This window comes from Teleopsis dalmanni, chromosome 2, assembly GCF_002237135.1.
Source record: "Teleopsis dalmanni isolate 2A chromosome 2, ASM223713v2, whole genome shotgun sequence".
In the NCBI taxonomy this organism is placed as follows: Eukaryota; Metazoa; Arthropoda; class Insecta; order Diptera; family Diopsidae; genus Teleopsis; species Teleopsis dalmanni.
In genome coordinates this window covers 171,476,982-171,497,665 of record NC_051847.1, presented here as the reverse complement: position 1 = coordinate 171,497,665, position 20,684 = coordinate 171,476,982, and the positions used below count along the sequence as shown (strand labels likewise).

General features: G+C 26.0%; 1 protein-coding gene across 3 annotated transcripts; it reads left to right on the top strand.

Annotated features, from left to right (window-relative positions):
- Positions 1-8,008: 8,008 nt before the first annotated feature.
- On the top strand, positions 8,009-12,412 carry LOC119679339 (adiponectin receptor protein). Of its 3 annotated transcripts, none has more exons than XM_038091631.1 (7): positions 8,009-8,165; positions 8,815-9,170; positions 10,886-10,984; positions 11,236-11,588; positions 11,663-11,955; positions 12,024-12,103; positions 12,167-12,412. In XM_038091631.1, the coding sequence occupies exons 2-7, from the start codon at positions 8,853-8,855 to the stop codon at positions 12,299-12,301; spliced, it is 1,278 nt and encodes a 425-aa protein (XP_037947559.1). In that variant the 5' UTR covers positions 8,009-8,165; positions 8,815-8,852; the 3' UTR covers positions 12,302-12,412. The 3 variants fall into 3 exon arrangements, with proteins under 3 accessions (XP_037947559.1, XP_037947558.1, XP_037947560.1); XM_038091630.1 differs by having other exon boundaries at positions 8,793-9,170; XM_038091632.1 differs by lacking the exons at positions 8,009-8,165; positions 8,815-9,170 and adding an exon at positions 9,739-9,992.
- Positions 12,413-20,684: the final 8,272 nt, after the last annotated feature.

Genomic DNA, 20,684 nt, shown 5'->3' with positions numbered 1-20,684 from the left:
CACACACACAACCGAATGTGAGTTTAACTTCTTACAATTGTTTGTCTTCACTTTGATCAATTTTCGTTCTTTTACAAGTCGTTTGAAAACTAGCCGAAGTCAAGGAAATAAAGCTTTCGTTGCAGAAAAACGAGACAACTTTTAGTAAACACCCTTGATCGAACATTCGTATGATCGCTATGTTCGATGTTGGCTTACAACAAAATTATGCTTTGACGTTTGCAAATTTACTGAAAAGTTTTTTGACTAAATGCTTGGTAAGGTCAAGTTTTGACTAATTATGCAGAGAAGTTAACAAAAAAAATGTTACCGTAGTTTTGTATTAGTATTGCATTGATTTACTAAGTAGCTAATGTTAATATGTATACGTATTTGTTTTTATTATTTTCATTCGGTTGTAATACAAAATCATTAGCCGTTTTTTTTTTAAAAATTGCATTCATTTCTATACAATATTTATTGTAACCTAATTAGTATAAGTATCGTTGTAAAAATTATTTTAAAAAATATTACAAGATTGATTGGATATTATAAAAACATGTTTGATGCAGCTGTATCGACTCATATCGAGTCCCTAACAACGGCACAGCTAAATAATCAGCATAAAATTCAATTTGGATAATAGCTACAAGAGAAAACATAATATAGTATATTAACATTATACGATTTCTAAATATTATTAAACATACAAAAATTTTACATAGCAATTAGAATAAATGTAAAGAAGGTTAAACGTTGTCGTTTGCTTTCCATATAATTTGTTATAATTATAATTATTTTATATTATAAGTATAACTACTAAATTGAACAGTAATGTTAAATTCTAATTTCTGTATGGCAATGAGAACTGGAATATAATCAACAAACCTTCCAACTACTGGAAGGTTTTTTCAAACGCAGTTTTTGGCGTATCATGGGAGTATTCTGATCCAGCACAATATTTAACGCTGAGTTATGATTCAGAAACAAGCACCATAGTCATCCTAGAATATGTAAGAAATAAATTATTTTGCACAGCAATTTTAATAAGACGAAATATAAATCCAAACATCAATTATACGGAAAAAAATCGAATTACATAATTTTCATACTAAAATTGAACATTTTAAAAGCATGAAACATTTATATGTGCCCAGTAATGCAAGAAATTAGTCATCACGAATAAAAATTTATTTTGAATATATTTCAATATATTTTACTCGAAGTGAAATCATGCTTATAGCTTGGTTATACATAATTAAAGAACAGCAAAGGTAGAGGATAATGGAATTAAGTGCTGAACATTCAAGAAACACAAAAGTGACAGAAATTCTTTGCGAGCCTTTACTTAATACCAGCAGATTTTAATTCCGTACTGATTTATCCAAGCACAAATTAAATTATTAACTAGGATTTTAACTGGACATTATAGAGTCAAGCCACACCTAAGATAATGTATCAAACCTCATACGCTGGTATTTTTGGATTGGATAATATTTTATAAGATTTTTCCCTACTAGGAAAGGGAAGCGTAATAGATCTTCCTGTTTGCAATACTTATGTACTATACATTTAAACGTTTAACAAATAAATCTGGACATTAACACGCTCTCATATTACTTGTTTTATTCAAAGGTTATTATTAGATACTCATACTCTTGTGTGTATCTTGTGTGTCTTCTGTCTCTTCGATCCTCGTGTCTTGATATCCTTAGAGGTTAATATTAAATTAAAGATTATATTGACAAAATTAATATATCCATATTTTCAAGATATTTACATTTAATAGCAAACGTTTTTTAAAGTTGAATGCCATCATTGAGGTTTTTTTTCGAAGTTTTCTCTAATAGCTAAGGACATTATAAAAAAGCTGTTATAATCTTCATAAAATATGTTTATGCTGAAATAATAAAATATTTAGTTATATACTAAAATTAATAATTATGTAAAAGTACAAAATATAGAATTTTAATTAAAAAATAAATGTGAATAAAAGAACAAAATGCTATTAATAAATTATATAAATTGTATAAATATGTTGATTTAATGAAATAATTAATATTTATATTTATATAAAAATATAAATATTGAAGTTTAATTAAAAAATTAAATTAATTTAATATGCACAGAAGAATAAAATTATATTTGAAAAAATAGATTTTAGTGAATTCTGTATGGTAACGTTGATGTGATGAATCTTCAGTTTTACATCAAAATCAATATTCAATGGTTTCTGATTTCAAAACAAAGCTTTCAAAACTATTCGAATGATTCATTATTACGTCACAACCTATATATCGAGATAAGCTTACGGTATATATTCCTATGTATACATATTTAAAAAATATGAAAAAAAGATAAATGACTTACTATTTGACCACTTCCGAACATTTCACACTTTAATGCCAGACAATAAAAGAATTATTCATTCTTCATTCAGAAGCTCTGAAAAGGATTTCTACATTCTTGTTATTTTTATTTTTATTAGGACCAACAGATAAAAATTAATTAACCGGGTAAGATGAATCATACCATAATATCATCATCAAACCATCATCATCTGCTGCGTCACTTGCTGTAGTACTTCAAAGGCTGTATGAAAATTGGATAATGTTAAAATTTATTTAAAACCTCATCACGAATTGCAAGTTTTGTTTTGTACGATTTTGAAAGTTTGTAAATTTTAGATTAGATCAGATATTTTGTAATATTATTCTGTGAACCATGAATATGAGAACTCGAAGTAAGGCATATGCCAGTTTTTAGAGCCATTAACAAACCCTACAAAATTTCGTTATGATTATATTTTTGTTGAAAAAAATTTTCTTTTTCTTTTTATTGTTTTAAGTAAAAAAAAAAACATTTTAGTGTAAAATATACAGAGGTTTTTAATTTTTAATATTGTACTTTTAAGGGTATTCAGCTAACACATCTTAAGTTTTTGATATCTATTTTTTTATCCTTTTGACCGTTTTGTCTTGTTAACTGGATCTACGATTTTTATTTATCTTAGAAACAACATCACAGTAACTTAAGTCCCAAAACTGAATAAAGTATAAATTAACTCAGCTGTGAAATTGGCTCTTGATGTATGTAGAGCTGTAGCTACTTTGAGCATTGGCTGCATGTATGAGTGAAGTCAAGAAAAGGAGATTGTAATTGAAAAAAATCAATTACAAATTGATTTACTAAATTAAATTTAGTTAAACTGTTCATTTGGGATATGATGTTTGTCATAAATTACCTAATTATCCAAGTACATAACTTGAAAAATTATTTAACTACAGCAATATTTTTATTAGTGAGAAAATAAAACATGATGTTTCATTCCCCATTTGAATTTTGCTATTGTTTTAAATAATTATATTCTATTTTGTAAAAATACCATCAAATAATTTTGCTAAATGTTCAAAAAAGTGTCAAAACTTCTCAATTTTTACTGTATCTGCTAAATTTAATAAGTAATATAAATATAAATAAATAAAATAATTAATATAAAAAAAAAACAAAATTCAAACCAAATATTATTGCAGGGAAAATAATTTTACTTTATAAATTTTATTTAAATTAAATGATTGAATACATAAATCACTTTCTTAAGCATATAATGTGGTTATATTAGCTTTAAAAGCGCCACTATTTTACATTCATAACAAAGAAATAAGATAATGAAAAAAGATACAAAAATGTTTAGTTCATTATATTTTATATCTTGTCGCATATAAAATAATTTTATCAAACAACTCAGTTATGTAAATTAACTTCATTTCGATTTCCTTAGTTTTTGACGTATCAGTCTAGTTCCATGAACTTCACCTTGACGAACGCTACAAAACATAAAAGATATAAATTTTTAACAATTTAATTCCTTGACCAGATTTCAGATATTTCTGCATATGACAAAATAGCGGATGAAATGTTTATTACATTTGTGCTGCAAAATACCGATGCTACTATCCGCATAAAGCTTATAAAATAATTTTTAATTAATCATTTTTTGAAGTTCATCAACCTGATTTTCGTATTTATACTCTCCATCATTTTATGATTCTTCCTATGTCAAGGGTTTTATACGAAGAGCACTTAAATTTTTGAAAAAATGTAGAACAATGAAGTCGAAACCTAATCATTTAAAAAACGTGCATTTTAAAAATTTTAAACCTATAACTAAATCACAATTAAATAAAATTTGATAAACTTTTGGAGGAAAAAATTAATTAAAAGACCGTAATATATATTTGAGCATTGAATCATTCTCAGACAAAATTTCATAGATAACACTGCAAAATGTTTAACTTTACATTGAGAATATGAATAAAATATATGCTTTATTTCTATATAATTAATTTATGTATTTAAGACATTATAAATTATTAGTTTATATTAAATTTAATGTATATAATATAATATAATTAATTTTATTTGAGTTATAATTAAAAACAAAATTAAAATATATGGATAAAAATTCATAGTACAAGATGGTTTACATCATTTCTACTCTAGATACATCTGGAATACCTTTGTTCTCATAAATGGTTGTACTTATGATAGTAATAATAAGATGTCACTACTAACGAAAAAGTGTTTACTTCTATAAAAGTAATGTGAAAGATATATTATGTGCGACAGATATTTAAATTTGAAGCATATATACACATAGAGAGTATGTGGTTCTCTTATTTAATTGATTTCTCGAAAATAGGCCAAGTTGATTGGAACGCCATTGGTAGATTCTTCTTCTTTCGCATACTTATGGAGCCCGCCTCTTAAATTTATATTCTATGTTATTCCAAGACCACTGATGAAGGGTATTTGGCAATACTCGAAACAGCTGTATGGTCAGCCAAAAATTCAATTAATTAAAATAATTTAAAAAATAAATTTTTGTTGTTGTTTCACTTCTGTTCGAAAACCTCTTTATTCTATGTTATGTAATTTAGACTCACTAATATAAGTCTCTCCATTAATCAAAAAATATGTACTATTTGCACATATCACCGAAAAATATTAAAGTTAAAGGAATATGGAATATTTTTTGAAGCAACATTAATAAATTATCAATATGCACATAGTAGATATGTATTTGGATCTGAAGAACTAGAGAATACAGATAAACATACTAGCAGCATTTCTACATGACACATATTCGTATTTTATTTCAATTTAATATAACTCATTCAAAAATTGGGAATGTGCAATTCGAATATCGGCAGTATTATCTTCATTAACTTTAATTAATAATTCAGATGGATGTATAGCACAAGCTCTATTAATATATTTGACTTTTAGCTTCTTTAAAAAATAATGTAATATATCATTATGCTGTTATTAACAGAACAAACAAATTGTATTGGGTTCGGTATAAATGGTTTAGTGATATTTTATCGCTATGTGTATACACATCTGATTATTTGCTATAACTAAACACCAAGGGGTGTCATAAAATAAATTGGAAAGGTACCTTCAGTAAAAAAAAATCCGAAGTTATGTAGAACAATATTGAAATTATTAATCTACAATATTATTTCTAATTCAAATATGAAAGAAACAGTGATTTATGATAGCAATGAAGTCAACTAATGTAGTCTTAAATTATATCCCTTGCTTGCATATCGGTATGTATTAATGTTTAAGGTTTTTTAGATGACGTTACTAAACTGAATAAGAACTTCAATTACACAATTTTAAATTTGAATGATGCTATCTATATTTTATTAAGTTTTGGCATGTGATACTTTTGTTCAATTTTTATAGAAGGCAGTTCGTGGTAGAAAGGACTCGAAAAACATTTTTAGAAAGTCCCAAAGTTCTGTAATGGTGCAGTTTTAAACTAAAGATCTTTTATATTACGTAATTGTTTCCAGTAACCATTTTGTCTAATGTCTATCAAGCCAAAAGATGTTGAAACAGATTGGTATATTTTAAAAAAAAGTAAGTGCAATTGCAAAGTTTTGAGTAATATGGCATTTACAGTGGTCGAAAATGACTCATTTCAAATCAATTATTTGAAAGTGTTTACATTCGTTGTAATTCATTTATTCTCATTTCAAACAGCTAATTTTACAATTTGCCTGTTGATTTGATTTTTAGCCTGTACCAAAAAAATGTTGCATGAAGATTAAATATACCTTCAAACCTTACAATATAAACTGAAAACATATTTTTAACTTCCATTAAGTACTTTTCGAGAAGTAGAAGTTCTAAAAAGATGTGCATCATTTTTAAATATTCGTTTACCTTTTTTTCTAAATACATATGTCAAAAACATCTTTCTCAAACTGTCAAAATGCCATGAAAAACTTTAATTTAGGGTATGCCCAAAGTATTCATTCACATTTAAAAAGTATTTGGAACACATTCTAACCTCGTTGGAACTCATTTGTACAAAATCAGCAAATGGAACTAATTTGCGCATATGAGATTTTGTATGCAGAAATCAATCATTTTATTCTCATTTTTGATTTTTGACCAAAATGAGCCATTTGAAGCCAATGTAAATACCATATAAACCTACAACCAAGACTACTATGTGTATATAAAATTCTGGCTTAATATTGTATTTAATACAAAGTATAACTTATGGTTCAAGTTCTCAAGTTTTTTAATTAGAAATGGCGCTATTCTTAAATTTTCAGAAAGTTATATAATAACTAAATAATCCGAAATATAGAGACTCAGTTATATTTTAAAAATATATTCCGATGCCATAACAATTCGGCAATTCAGATATCGTGACTTTTACATTGATTAGACAAAAAAAAAAACAAACGAGGCGATCCGATATATTAGGAACTCAACTATATTGATGTGTAGCATATCTAAAAATCAATTGCTAAAAATTTCGAAATTTTACAAAATCCGTTTAGAAACCTGCGCGTCCGGAAGATCGAAATAACATTAATATTATTATTTTTTAAACTGTCAAAATGCCATGAAAAGCTTTTATTTATGGTATGCTCAATGTATTCCTTTGTATTTGGAACATATTTGGAATGCATGCGAACGTCGTTGGGACACATTCATACAGAATGTAACGAAAATGGCTCATTCGCGCTTGAAATTTTGTATGCATGAATAAGTCATTCGCTTCTCATTTTCGATTTTTGTAAAGATTTGCTCTTTGCAAAAACAACAGTTGACAGATTGCAATAGTGATGCCAATATCTTGCTTAGAGCCTATAGTAATCAAATTGCTATTTTTTGCCACATTTAAAAGCTGCTAAAAGCACCTAATATTGAACTTACAAACTTATACTATAGTGAATAGTTTTGAGGAATATATGAAATTGTCATACAAAATTAAACAAAATTGTTATCATATGTATATATCATTTATACAAAGTAAATACTGTGTGAAAGTAATTAAAAACTGTGCATATTTTATAAATCTGACAATCAATGATACGTCGAATGAATCGATATTTTTGCTTTGTGATTTTAGATGTCAATTTATAATTTCTAATAGCTAAAATTACAATCAAAGCTCTAGTGGAAATCCAGTACTAATCCATTAAATTTTGTTTTTCATTTTATTTTTTGAATTTGCCTTTAAAAACCATTGTACCAAATCTCAAATAAATACCTTATATCGTTTTGCAAAAACTATATATCATCTGAGAATTATTTACAACATCGCTACATAATTCTATTATAAATTTCTAAAACAATTTCCATATGATTTTCAGTCATTCTTTATTTCAGCTGTCAAATAACAGATTATACTTTTAATTGGATTTCGCAATAAAGAAACTTTATAACATTCCTTTACTTTTGCCATGCGAACATAACTTGAAATATATTCTATAATTAACTATACCGTTTCAGTGCATGAATTTTTAGTAATCGTTTAGTTTCTGACTTAAACTTTAATGTTCGCAAATAAATTGCGTTTTATAAAAATATTTTTTATTATTTTGATTCGCCCTATTTTGAGAAAAAATACAACAGTGTTTTATCAGCTGTTTTGACGTTTCTCCTCTTCTCTACATTAAATGTCAGTTGTGATATCTTCTTCATTAAATTTATTAATTTTTCTTAGTCAGTTTTTATTAGGTAAAAGTGGTTCAAGCCAAGTTGGTTCCAAGGAATAAAAAGTTTTTATTTATTTGTGCTTCAATTATTGAAGCGAAAAATAAAGGAAAATTTAACGGAACAAGAGAATAGTTACAAATAACTATTTGCACTAGGTTGGTATAATCAATTTATTACGTTGCAGAAAAAAAGTATGTATGAAGTATGGGAACCAACATTTATGATGCAAAACTTTTATATCTTCACATTCAAAAAAACATATCAAATGAAGTAAAGTTAATAAAATAAATTATTTTTGAATTGAATGGATAGTTTTCTGCCACTGGCATGTGTGACCTCACAGAGTGTGACCTTTATGAAACAGTGAATGAAATCGTGTACATTATATATGTAATAAAAAGAATAAGAGCTTAAATAAATACTGAGATTAGAAATGTATTTTAAATTTATTTAAAATCTAATACATCAAAACTTAATTTCATTATGTAAATTGTTTTAATTTTGGTATAAACAGTTTTCGCTAAAACTCACAAGTTCTATTCATTCACTTCTTTCAATGCCTTTTTATTTCCGCACCTGTAGTAGAGTCATGTCCAAAGGTCGCTTTTAGGCCCTTGCAGTCTGTTGTGTTAGCAACTAATTGCTTGTATGAAATTAGCACAAAATTCTGAATGAAAGCGTAATGACATGTTTTTTATGGTTTTTTTTTGTGCAATTTCAAATTTTTACTTATTTTAATAAGCAAATTAAATTTAATGATTGTTTTTTTTTTGTGTATCTAGTGTTATTTTGTATATTATTTAGAACAACTGTGATCGTAAGCAGCTTCAAATTTTCATATAATGGAAACAGAGCCAGTAGTAAATTTACTTAAGCGTAATCTCTCCGAGGCTGAGTATGCTGACGCACGTGCGACCACAAGTGATATAGACTCGCCAGTTCATTCTTGTGGTACCACAACTCGCAGCGAGGATGAAGATGAGGATATATTCGAACAAGTTAAAATGATATTAAGAAAACGTCGTGGCTGGTGTCCAGAAGACTCACTCAGCAATAACGACTTGGATTTGTTAGAATATGATGATGAACTTGTTGAGGAAGATGATGCTGGTTGTCCTCTGCCATCAACCCCAGAAGACTCACAGCTTATTGAAGCTGAGGTAAGCAAAATGTTGTTCTCAGTATTGTGCGCGTCATACGTATTTCTTTGTATGGATAGGTTATCAGCAATAGTTTAAAAAAAATATATTTTTCGAATTTAAAAAAAACTTATTTGCAACAGCGCACAATGTCGTGGCAAATAAAAAAACAACTGTTTAATAATACAGCGTATTTTTTTTACAGTACAAAAATATTAGATTATTTTTTAGTTTATTAGTTTTATGTTGAAAGTTCATTTTATAAGCGATAAAGAACACATGTGTTTTTATCTAATATTTTTCTAACATCATTAGAAATAGAACGGCCCAGCTTTTATAGCAAACGATTAATTTCTAATAGACGCCAATGCTTGCAAATGATGTGGTTTTGTCTGCTTCTAAAACCAACCTATATAACTTTTTTTAGTTACTTCCATTTCCCAAAGCGTCTAGTTAAACTTTTACAATTTCTTATAACTCTAAAAGTGTTTATTTATTTATATAAAACGATAAATTATTGATCGCTTTACCCTGTATAATTCTTTAATATATATTTGTCACACAAATGTTGATAATGAATTAAAAAATATATTATCAACATAAAAATGTGTATTACTCAATTCCTGTTCAAAATTCACCGTTTTCGGAATTAATTCAAATTTTAAAATAGTTTCATTTTAAATACATGACATAATTACATGAAGTAAAATGGATACTATAGACACTACGCAAGGCTCGATTCTATTGGAATCCAATGGCGAATCTGCAATAATTATACAGGACTTGATAAATGAAATAACATATATGGAACCAAGTGAAGAAGATGAGTCAAATGATGAGAATGTTAGTATTTTTATATAAAGCTTATCGTTTTTATATAAGCGGTTCATAATATTTAATGCAAATAAGGTTTAAAGCCGTCAGATGTCAATATTTGATTAATTTAATAAGTTAAAAATAGTGTGCACGGAAAAATTTTCATTAAAAAATTAATTATTAATCAAGTGAAACTTGATTAAGATTTTGGAGTGTGACGTTAGCTAAGTTTGTCAAGTTGCATTGCAAATTTGACAGGGCTCAATACTTAATGCTGGTAGTTCAAAAATTATATGTGGATAATGTTGTATATTTGCCAATATCCAAAACTACTGCATGGTCAGTCAATAAATGTCAGATGATTATCCCCTTTAAATGTTTGACGCTCTTATTACTGTATCCCACTAGACTTCATGTGTCGACTCCTAGACAAAAAATGAAAGCCTAACCTAAAGTAAAAATCATATTGTTTGATTACTAAAGTCTGGCGGTTTAGAGAAATAAAATATTTGAAAATGCCATACAAATGCGTTTTAGCAAGAAATTATCTTCCATAAAGTATAATTATATTTTATATTGCGTAACAACGTTATAATAGTAATCAATTCTAATCCGATAGAAAGATGCATAACGTTACAGTTATCAACAAAAATTTAAGAATTATGATTGATACTAGAATAGTTTATTCAAGAATTAAAACAGTTTTTAGGCAAGTTTTTTCTATTTTAATTTTTGAAAACATATAATAGGTAGGATAAAATACAATATATAATATTTATTGTTTGTATAAAAAGGGTACACTAAGTTCTTAAATGTATATTATATAAGAGTAATATGAAGATTATAAATTTAAATTAATTTTATACAAAAATATGAAAAAAATATGATTAATTTATTAATTTGCAATTATACCACTTCAGATGACAGAAGTGCTGAAAGCGGGTGTACTTTCTGATGAAATTGATTTGGGTGCATTGACCCATAATGCTGCAGTACAAGCAGAAGAGTTCGTTCGCAAGGTAAGTTTACTTAAAATCATTATATATTAATATTGGCATCTTATATTCTGCTAGATATAAAACGATTATATAGCATCAAAAACAAACAACAAAAATTTTATTTTAATTAATTGAAATTCTTGCCTAGTAAAATTATTTTTGTTTGTTTTGCACTATTATATAATACAAAATACTTAATTTTGTAATATATAACTTGAACTAATTTAATTAATTGCTATTATTATTTTTTTTTACTTTATTATATATTACAGGTATGGGAGGCTAGCTGGAAAGTATGTCATTATAAGAACCTACCAAAATGGTTACAAGATAACGATTTTTTGCATCGTGGTCATCGTCCACCATTACCCTCTTTTAGCGCATGTTTTAAATCTATTTTCCGTTTACATACTGAAACTGGCAATATATGGACTCATTTGCTTGGTTGTGTAGCTTTTATTGCTATGGCATCGTACTTCTTAACACGTCCATCATTGGAAATACCTCTACAAGAAAAAGTTATATTTAGTACGTTTTTTTTGGGAGCAATTATATGTTTGGGTTTTTCATTTGCTTTTCATACACTCAGCTGTCATTCAATTGAGATCGGAAGACTGTTTTCCAAGTAATTTATAAATTATTATATATGAAATTGATAAATTCATTAAACACTATATTTCTTCTATATATAACTTTTAGGTTAGATTATTGTGGAATTGCTTTCCTAATTATGGGATCATTTGTACCCTGGTTGTATTATGGTTTCTATTGTCACTATCAGCCGAAAGTGATTTACTTATCAATTGTTTGCGTGTTGGGTTGTTTGTCCATAATTGTGTCTCTATGGGATAAATTTTCTGAACCTAGACTACGACCATTACGTGCTGGAGTTTTCATGAGCTTTGGTTTATCTGGAATAATACCTGCAATACATTATAGCTTAATGGAAACCCAAATTAAACAAAGTAGCTTAGGTTGGCTAACACTTATGGGTATGTTTTTATTTACAATAATTATTTGATTTAGTTAAATTATAAACTATTTTATTCTGTATTTATAGGTTTACTATATATACTGGGAGCAATGTTGTATGCATTACGTGTACCGGAAAGATGGTTTCCTGGAAAATTTGATATATGGGTAAGAATATAATAATTACCAAAAATCAAGCAAGAGCAGATATAATTTGTTTTATTATTTAAGTTCCAGTCACATCAGCTATTTCACATATTAGTTATTATAGCTGCCTTTGTACATTACCACTGCATATCCGAAATGGCGATGCATCGAGTTACGGTTGGTGAATGTGCAGTACCGCATGAGCCTATTACGTTTTAAATTCAACGTTTTTTAAAAACAGACTTTTGTATAATATGTCAACATTACAACAATAATAGAGAGCGTTAAAAAAAAAATAAGTTTACAATAATCAAATCATTCACAAATGCATAATAATTTCAATTTATTAATTACTCATCAATTAAAAACGTAAAGTAGCAAATTCGATCAATTTTACTGTTTGTTATACATTTACTATTTGTTAATGTATCTTAAATCGAAATAAAAAATTAGTTATCACACTTAAAACATTTTAGAATTTAAACTTTATAATAAAATTAGTTATTCTTAAAAGTTATATCTTTAATTGGAAAAGTTGAATTATTGAAAATAATATTTAGAATATTCCTCAACGCTTTTCTTTATCATTCCATAAGCCCAATATTAGTTTATTGTTTTTTTAAATATTTATTACAATATAAAAATCGATTTAATATAAAAAAATAGCTCCACGTAGAACATTTAAAAAATATTTTTTGGATAGTATTTAATTTTTGTTGTGTAATTTTAGTTCAAAAAATTGTGTTTTTGTTTATGTTATAAAATTTTATATAAAAAAGGGCTTATGAAATAAACTCTATAGCAATGTTTAAATTATAATTAAATCTAAATTCGTTGTTAATGAAAAATTAGAACATTTGAAAATAATATATGAATCGTATCTAGAATAGTTTTTTATTTAAGTTAATTTCCATGTGTAATTTTTGAAGTCATTGCACATCCTTAAATTATCATTATAAACTTGTAAAAGCATAAAGGCAAAAACCATTATTAAAAACATTAATAAATAAAATAAAAATGAAATAAAAAACGTATAAATATTCTTGTATTAATGTATGGTGTGTCATAATAACTGCTATAAACGCACCATTATAAGAATGGACGGCTCTAATGTCGCCAAAAATCAAAATTTTTTTATGTTTCTCTATATTTGCTATACAGAATTATTGCCCCAAGCTTATTGACTGTCATTAACGTAAATAATGAGTTGCAAAATTTTAAATTTGACTTTGACCTGATCGACTAAACGTTTTAATATCGCTTCTAAATTTTTTTTTATTCGCATTTGATCAGCAAATGAAAAAAGAATATGAAAATCAAAGAATAATTTTGCTTATTCATCATATTTTACTTATTAGCCGACTAATTCTGGATTCAGGGTGTTGATCATTTTTTTTCTCCAATAAAATTTTATCCAAATTTTTTATTAATTTTATAAATGAAAATTGTCAGTAATAAAGAAATATTATTGTGGATAATGTGATAGATTTAATAAATATTTAAGTGATATTATTTTAACTATGTTTAAAATACAGTTATAAAAAATATGTATATATAAATAATAGAGACCGTTTGCTCAGTGTCTAATTTTGTTGGCACTAGTCATTTTAATGTTGTTGTTGTTAGTACGGGCTGATGTTCGTGTTTATAATATTGGCTTTATGATTCATGTAAAAACTAAAAATACTGTTATCAGCTTTGAGGTGCTGCCAAATTCCAGTAGCAATGGATTGTAACAATTTTTGTCGTCGCTCTTATAGTTATTAAAGCAATTGAATGTACCGATATTTCTCTACATATCGTTCCATATATATAATTATGTTGTTTTCCAAAATAGAATCCAAAGTGTTTACTTAGCTTTACTAATTCGTAACTTCATTATAATAATATTATAACCAATTCTACTAGTTTTCTACTATTCCTACAAACGTGTTTATGTTGCTTAAAATATTTTCATTCCAATGAAAGGAAAAGAAATCGTACTATATTATATATAAAAATATCAACATTTTAAATTTAATTTTTAAATAATAATTTAAACGATATATGTATATCTTAAAGCGGATGCAAGTGAAATTGATAACAATTATTTTATTGTACACAGAGCTCTTCACATCACTGGTTATTTGGGTTCCGTTACCATAGTATATAGTATTACTATATATAGAACGGTTGCCGTAAGTAGATGGCTCAAAGTAAAAATTTCACAGCGCATTTAAATAATGTTTAAGGTATTATTAAATTTAAATTTTGTTACACTAATAAGATTTTCGCTAACTAAATAACTGCAAAATAACATTCATCAGATGCCATTCACACTAACAAGATTTGGTTTAATGCAAAAATTGAAAGTAAAAAAAGTAGCAGATTGGTAATATCTGCGCAAAAGAGTAATCTTACACTTAGACGTGTATAAGTTGACTATAAAACGATGATATAGTTTTATTTTTTTAATATGGGATAAGCATATGTGATATCTATATAATGATGTTTGAAGTTTATAATAACTTAGTTATAAATTTAATTGGTTTTTATATATATACAGAGTGGCATATATATTCGAAATTTCTGGTACCAATAGTAAAGTTTATTATAAATGTTTATTTCAATAATATTGTTTTGTTTAACCATTTGATGTAAAATACGCGACTTAGATATCTTTTCTACAGAACTTTTTACAGTACTGAATTCTTTTAGATAATTTTCGAAGACATCGACAAGTAATTGACAAAAACTTGACATTAAGTTACGGCAGTAGCTCGGTTTGTAGCAAAACGTAAAAATATAAATGCATTAAGAGGAAATGTCTTCTGCAACAAAGCCAAAATGGGTCATGTTGTATAACTTGTAACACTGTTCTGTTAAAAACATATAACTTCCATGTCTTTAATTGGTAATCATGTGACCTTCCTCATATGCAAAATAAAACGGACCTACCACATCTTTAAATCAAATGCTTCACTATACAGTCAATTTTTGTCGGTTCAATGGTTTTTCGACAGGAATTTACATCCACGAAGTAAAAATCAGTTTTTGTTAAAAAAAATATTTCATGCAATATATACCTACTATAGATTAATCATTGTTTGATAGTAAGATTTTATAATTTTAACATGTGCAGCGGTTGTTGAACGATCTATATTTTAAAATGGCAAACCTCAAACTAAATAAATCTGGAGCCTAAATTGGATAATCTTTTATATAGGTTATTTTCTAACAATTATTAATATCGTTGCATTATCAGGGATACGAATAGCGTAAAGCATCATCTATAACACATAAATAAAAAGGCTAATAAAATATAATAATAATAATAATTTTTTATAAACTTTGTACTTTTTTTTACACTACTAGAATATAATTATCTATTATCTAGTTTTTCTGTAGAAAACAAATAATTCAAGCTACAAATGCGTTTTTATAATTTGTTTAATTCTTATGAACTTTTTGGCAATATTTTTTGGCATTTTTGTAGTCTTGATCAATTAAACTATTTTTTGACTTTAACAGTTTGAAGGTGGAGTTCAATGCCGAACAATGATGAAGCAAAAGTTCATGACTTGTCCGATAGGTGCACTAAACTTCGAAAGCAGCGCTCTAACGTAAGCCACTTCACTAAGCCATCGATATTCGCTTAGATATTCTCACTTATGTTTTTCTGTGGTTTTAATTGATTTTTAACTTTTCAAACATTTTTATTTCGTTAGCCGTGCTTAGGCTGTGTTATTGAAAAAGTTATGGTCAAGGTACTTTGCATAATCTTTTAAGATAAAAAACCGTTCTCCTCATGGTTTATCTAAAACCACATAAACTAATGCATATACCAAATACTTAATTACAATAGAATTACTATACTTAACAAAAATGAATCCGTGTCAGTTGTTAATTAATTTGAAGTCGATTTGTAGTGCAGACTGTTGATGTGTATCACTTCACATATTTGTTAAATCAAATATTTTGTCTTATTTATATCTTTTAACTCATTCTAACCTTATAACTTTTAGTGGGAATTCTTCGTCTTTACTTAACATATTTTTGTTGATTTTTCAACTATTTTAGCATTCAAGAAATGGACTTTGATCTCTTATTCCGCATTATTTGGCATTAGTAATTCATATTTGACGAATTTATAAATAGAATTAGTATTTATTTTTAGAAGGGTGTGGCTATTGCAAAAATCATCTATGCATCTAAACATCTATGCCTAAACTTTGAAGATTAAAGATAAATGCAATTACATGTTTTTAAAAAAAATTGTACTTCTCAGCTGGTTTAGCTAAAACCTTTAGAAACACCCACAGTGCATGGAAGGTTACTTTAAGCACTGCAACTACCATTGCCTAATATGCCAACAACAGAGCTAACGATTATAAAATATACAATGAGAAATACATTCATTTGGGCTTAATATGTACTTTTAATTATAATTAAATGATTTATAATACAAATTGCTTAATTATGTTTTAACTTGAATTTTAATTAATGAATATGATCACACATGATATACCAAAAGTATAACTACTATTAATTAATTTTTTTAGGTCACATTAAACAAGTGAATTTTATTAATCGATACAAAAGTTAGAAACTCAAAAGCATATATGCACTTTAGCAAAAATTACTAATCCGAATAGTATGTCCATAGATGTGTTCTTCTAGATGTACATCATACGATTTCTGTTATCAAATAAAATCGAACTTTATTATTGTAGTAGGCAATTGGATTATTGCATAAATAATTTGCATATTTTAATTCGTTTTGGCATTCTTCTTATCAATGTCATGGTTGGTGTGCCGGGGATCATAGAATCTTAGGATTTTCATCTCAATGCTCGACAAACGATATTGCTAATTGATCTTCTGAATGGTTTCCCAATTATATTTTAATTACACATATATATAATTATTAATGTTTATATATATTGAAAGAGTTTCAAATTAAAATGCTTTAACTTCGGGAATTGATTTCTTGGATCAAGAAAAATAAAAAAAAACATAAAAATTATATATTTATATATAAATTTATTAATTATTTAAAATGATGTAAATGACTCCGCTTAATTAAATAACCTGAATATTAAAGAAACCTCATAATATTTGTTTTTATATTTTTAGAAAATATGTATATTTATAAAAATAAATATTTGTAATATTTATATAAAAATATGAGTATATATATTATATATATTAATTAAAATTAATTAAATTAATTAATTTTAAAAAATGAATTAATATAAAATTATATAATATTATTAGTACATTATAGTATTATTATATGTTAATTACAGTGAAAAGTTTCTTTAATGGACACAAACGGAATCACAACTCAGTCCAGTTCAGTCAACTGAACTGGATTTAATTACAGTTGTCCAAATTTAAATCAATTAATCAGTTATTTAATTAAATTGAATCACAGTTCTAAAACTGTGTTATTCTATAAGTTCTAAAACCATAGAATAAAATTCACCAGGGTTTCTTAACAGATCGAAACCTGAAAAATTCTCAGTAGTGTCTGGCCCTTTGTGGTAATCTTACAAAAAAAAATTAAAGCACATACTATGTGCCCTTCCTAATAGAGGGGAAATATTGAGAAATAAGAATGAAAGGTGTGATTTTAGATGAAGTAGTCTAAAATTATGAGAACAGTGAAATTTGGAATTGGAATGACCGGGGAGTTTGCAATTTGGAATAATTGTTCAAAAAAAGTATAATGTGTAGATGCATTTATGCAGTTTAATCATAAATCATGTATAATCGGGCAGCTGCCAATATTGGTAAATGTTTTACTAAAATTTAGCATATTGAAATACTTAAAGATCTAAAAAATGAGGCAATTACAATGAATCTTAATTTAATTGAAAAGCAAGCTGAAACAACAAGTTATTATCATAAAGTATGATTGCAATTATGTTGTTATACATAAAAATAAGTATTCATATTATTTTCAAATAAAATTTGTGTTAATGTCTTTTTATTTGATTTAAAAATATTAGATTCTCTAAATAAACTAAACTGTCTGAAAACTCTAAACTGACATATCTGAAATATGGGCATGGGCCAGCTATTTAATGATTGAAATCACCAATTTTTGTGTAATTTAAATTTTATAAAAACCTTAAATAAATTATGTTATTTCACTGTTAAAATTAAATAAACCAGATTTCATATTAAAATAAAATAGAAATAAAATAAAGTTAAGTTTTGTTGTAGTCGTTAAACTTAACTCGTAGATATTATGAATAAATCGTGTATAGACTGGCCTATATTAGTATAGTAATATAGGTTATATGATTATATATTATATATATATGATTAGTGAGTATAGTAAGTAGTTGTACACTTTGATCTCATAGTTAAGCCAGAGATATTTAAAACAACAGAGAGAATTGATAGGGATAATGTCGAATTGTAAGGACTGAAAGCAGTCAACCCCATTTACAATAGTTGCCGATGTATTCATGAATGGTGCAACGATTGGATTAAAGAATGCGATAGTATGCGGCAACTTTACTGTTAGATACTATAAATATGTTAAATTTTTGCTTTGCATAGGTTATACTCGTATTAATTAATAAAAAAAAAAGTATATACAATTTATGTATATACAAATAACAAATAGTTCAATAGTGTTTAATAGTGTAATTTTTAATAGATTTTAAATATCTTGTCCGCAATTTCAACGCAACTAAATAATTAATATTTTGTACGCAAAGCAAAATTTTATTAATTCATTGACTCTTTAATAAAGTGACTTAAAATTTTTTAACAATTTAGAAGACAATCACGTAAGTATTATTTCGGTAAGCTACATTAAACATTTTCTAGCTTTGTTCTGATTAGAATATCAATACCAAATTCATTCATAGATATGTGTGAAATATCTTCATATAAATTTGTTTTATTTTTTTTTTCATTTATTTTATATTTTCTTAAATTGAACTTAATCAACTAAAGACTTCATTCTTAAAATTCAATTCTCAATAAATGCAAATTGTTCAATTTTTTGTATGTATTTCTTGTATTTGTATTTCTTATACACATAGAAGAATTCATTTGATAACAATTCCAAATAGAATATTAAATTTTTTAATTCATTTTAGAAAAAGTGTTCCAACATCTATGTATTTTTTATTTTACTATTAACAATTCCCTTTGTTCATGACGGATTTTTGTCTACAAAATGCACACTTGTTCTCTATTACAATTTTTGTTATTCTTCCGCATGATGAAGGTCAACAGTTTGCTTATATAATAATTTAATCAAAAATTATAATCACATACTTAAACCTCACATTTTTGATTAATAAAATCAATTTTTTTTATTTTTATTTTTCGATCTCTTGTTGGTATACAGACTCACATGCATACCGAGCTACAAATTGTTTTATACGCTCGAAGCAATATTTATAATTTTTAAAGACTGCGTCTTCATACGCGTGAGTTTATATGCTAAATAGTCTTAAATACGAACGTATTATCATTAAACAATTTTGACAATCAAGTAAATTTTGTACTATTTTACAGTATATAAGTATGTGATGAGATTTTATTATTTTGCATATAAATATATATGCATTGCATATTACTTTATATATTCCTTAGAATAGCTATTTTTTACTGTCAAAAATTTGAATTTGCAAAATTCATTCAATTGATTTTTGATGTTCTGCAAAATTGCAAATGTTAAAATAAATATATAAACATTTGTTAACACTTAAATTGATTTATCAATAATAAAATCTAGTTTTTTACTTTATAAAAGAGATTAATTGTCATATAAGCAAGCCATTGGCTCGTCTGAATTTCCCAAATGATAGCACGGAACAGAAGACTTAAGCAACGAACATGGCTGTTGCATGTTCACTTACAAATTGTTTTTAATTTTATACATAATTATTGTTCTAGACAAATAATAATTAATTATATTTTAATATTCTTTATTCTTTTATTCTTTTTTAAAACTATTTTCAAAGTAGTTTAAATTAATCAGCACGTGTAAATAATTTTTAAAATATATAACATTTTATTTAAAAACTTAGTAATTAAATTGTTTTTAAAATTTAAATAATTTCCTTTCGTATCGTTATGAGTTAATTTAATATATATTTTTATTAGCATCTTAAATATACCAATTAAACGAATAATTTTTTATGATATAAAGAACTTGAACAATTATTGTTTAAAAAAAAAAAATAATATAAAATGATTGGGATCAATTATAAAATACAAATGAGTTTATTTAGAAAAATAATCCTTTACTTCAAAAAGTGTATTTCAGTATAGATTATTTTTAATTATACATGTGCTTATCAAAGATTGCTTTTATAATGTATTATAGCCAAGAAGGAATGGGTAGTTCAAACTTAATGATATTGTTTTACACTCGACTTACACGGGTATCCACATTTCGTTATTATTGAATATTTATTTATATTGGTTATATAAAGCATTTATTTCATCAAATCATATTTATGTACAACACAGTATTAAGAAAACCGATTTTTTATATAAAGTCGGTTTTAATTCATTTTTATATAAAATGGTTTAAAAGTATATAAGTATATAAATTTATTGTCTTTTAAAAAATTGTTCGAAGTAGTTA

Bases quoted from the DNA above. Each gene is read 5' to 3' on its own strand.
- LOC119679339 (XM_038091631.1), top strand. From the start codon at position 8,853: ATGGAAACAGAGCCAGTAGTAAATTTACTTAAGCGTAATCTCTCCGAG. The intron at 9,171-10,885 runs GTAAGCAAAATG...ATACCACTTCAG, and splicing joins CACAGCTTATTGAAGCTGAG to ATGACAGAAGTGCTGAAAGC. The intron at 10,985-11,235 runs GTAAGTTTACTT...TATATATTACAG, and splicing joins CAGAAGAGTTCGTTCGCAAG to GTATGGGAGGCTAGCTGGAA.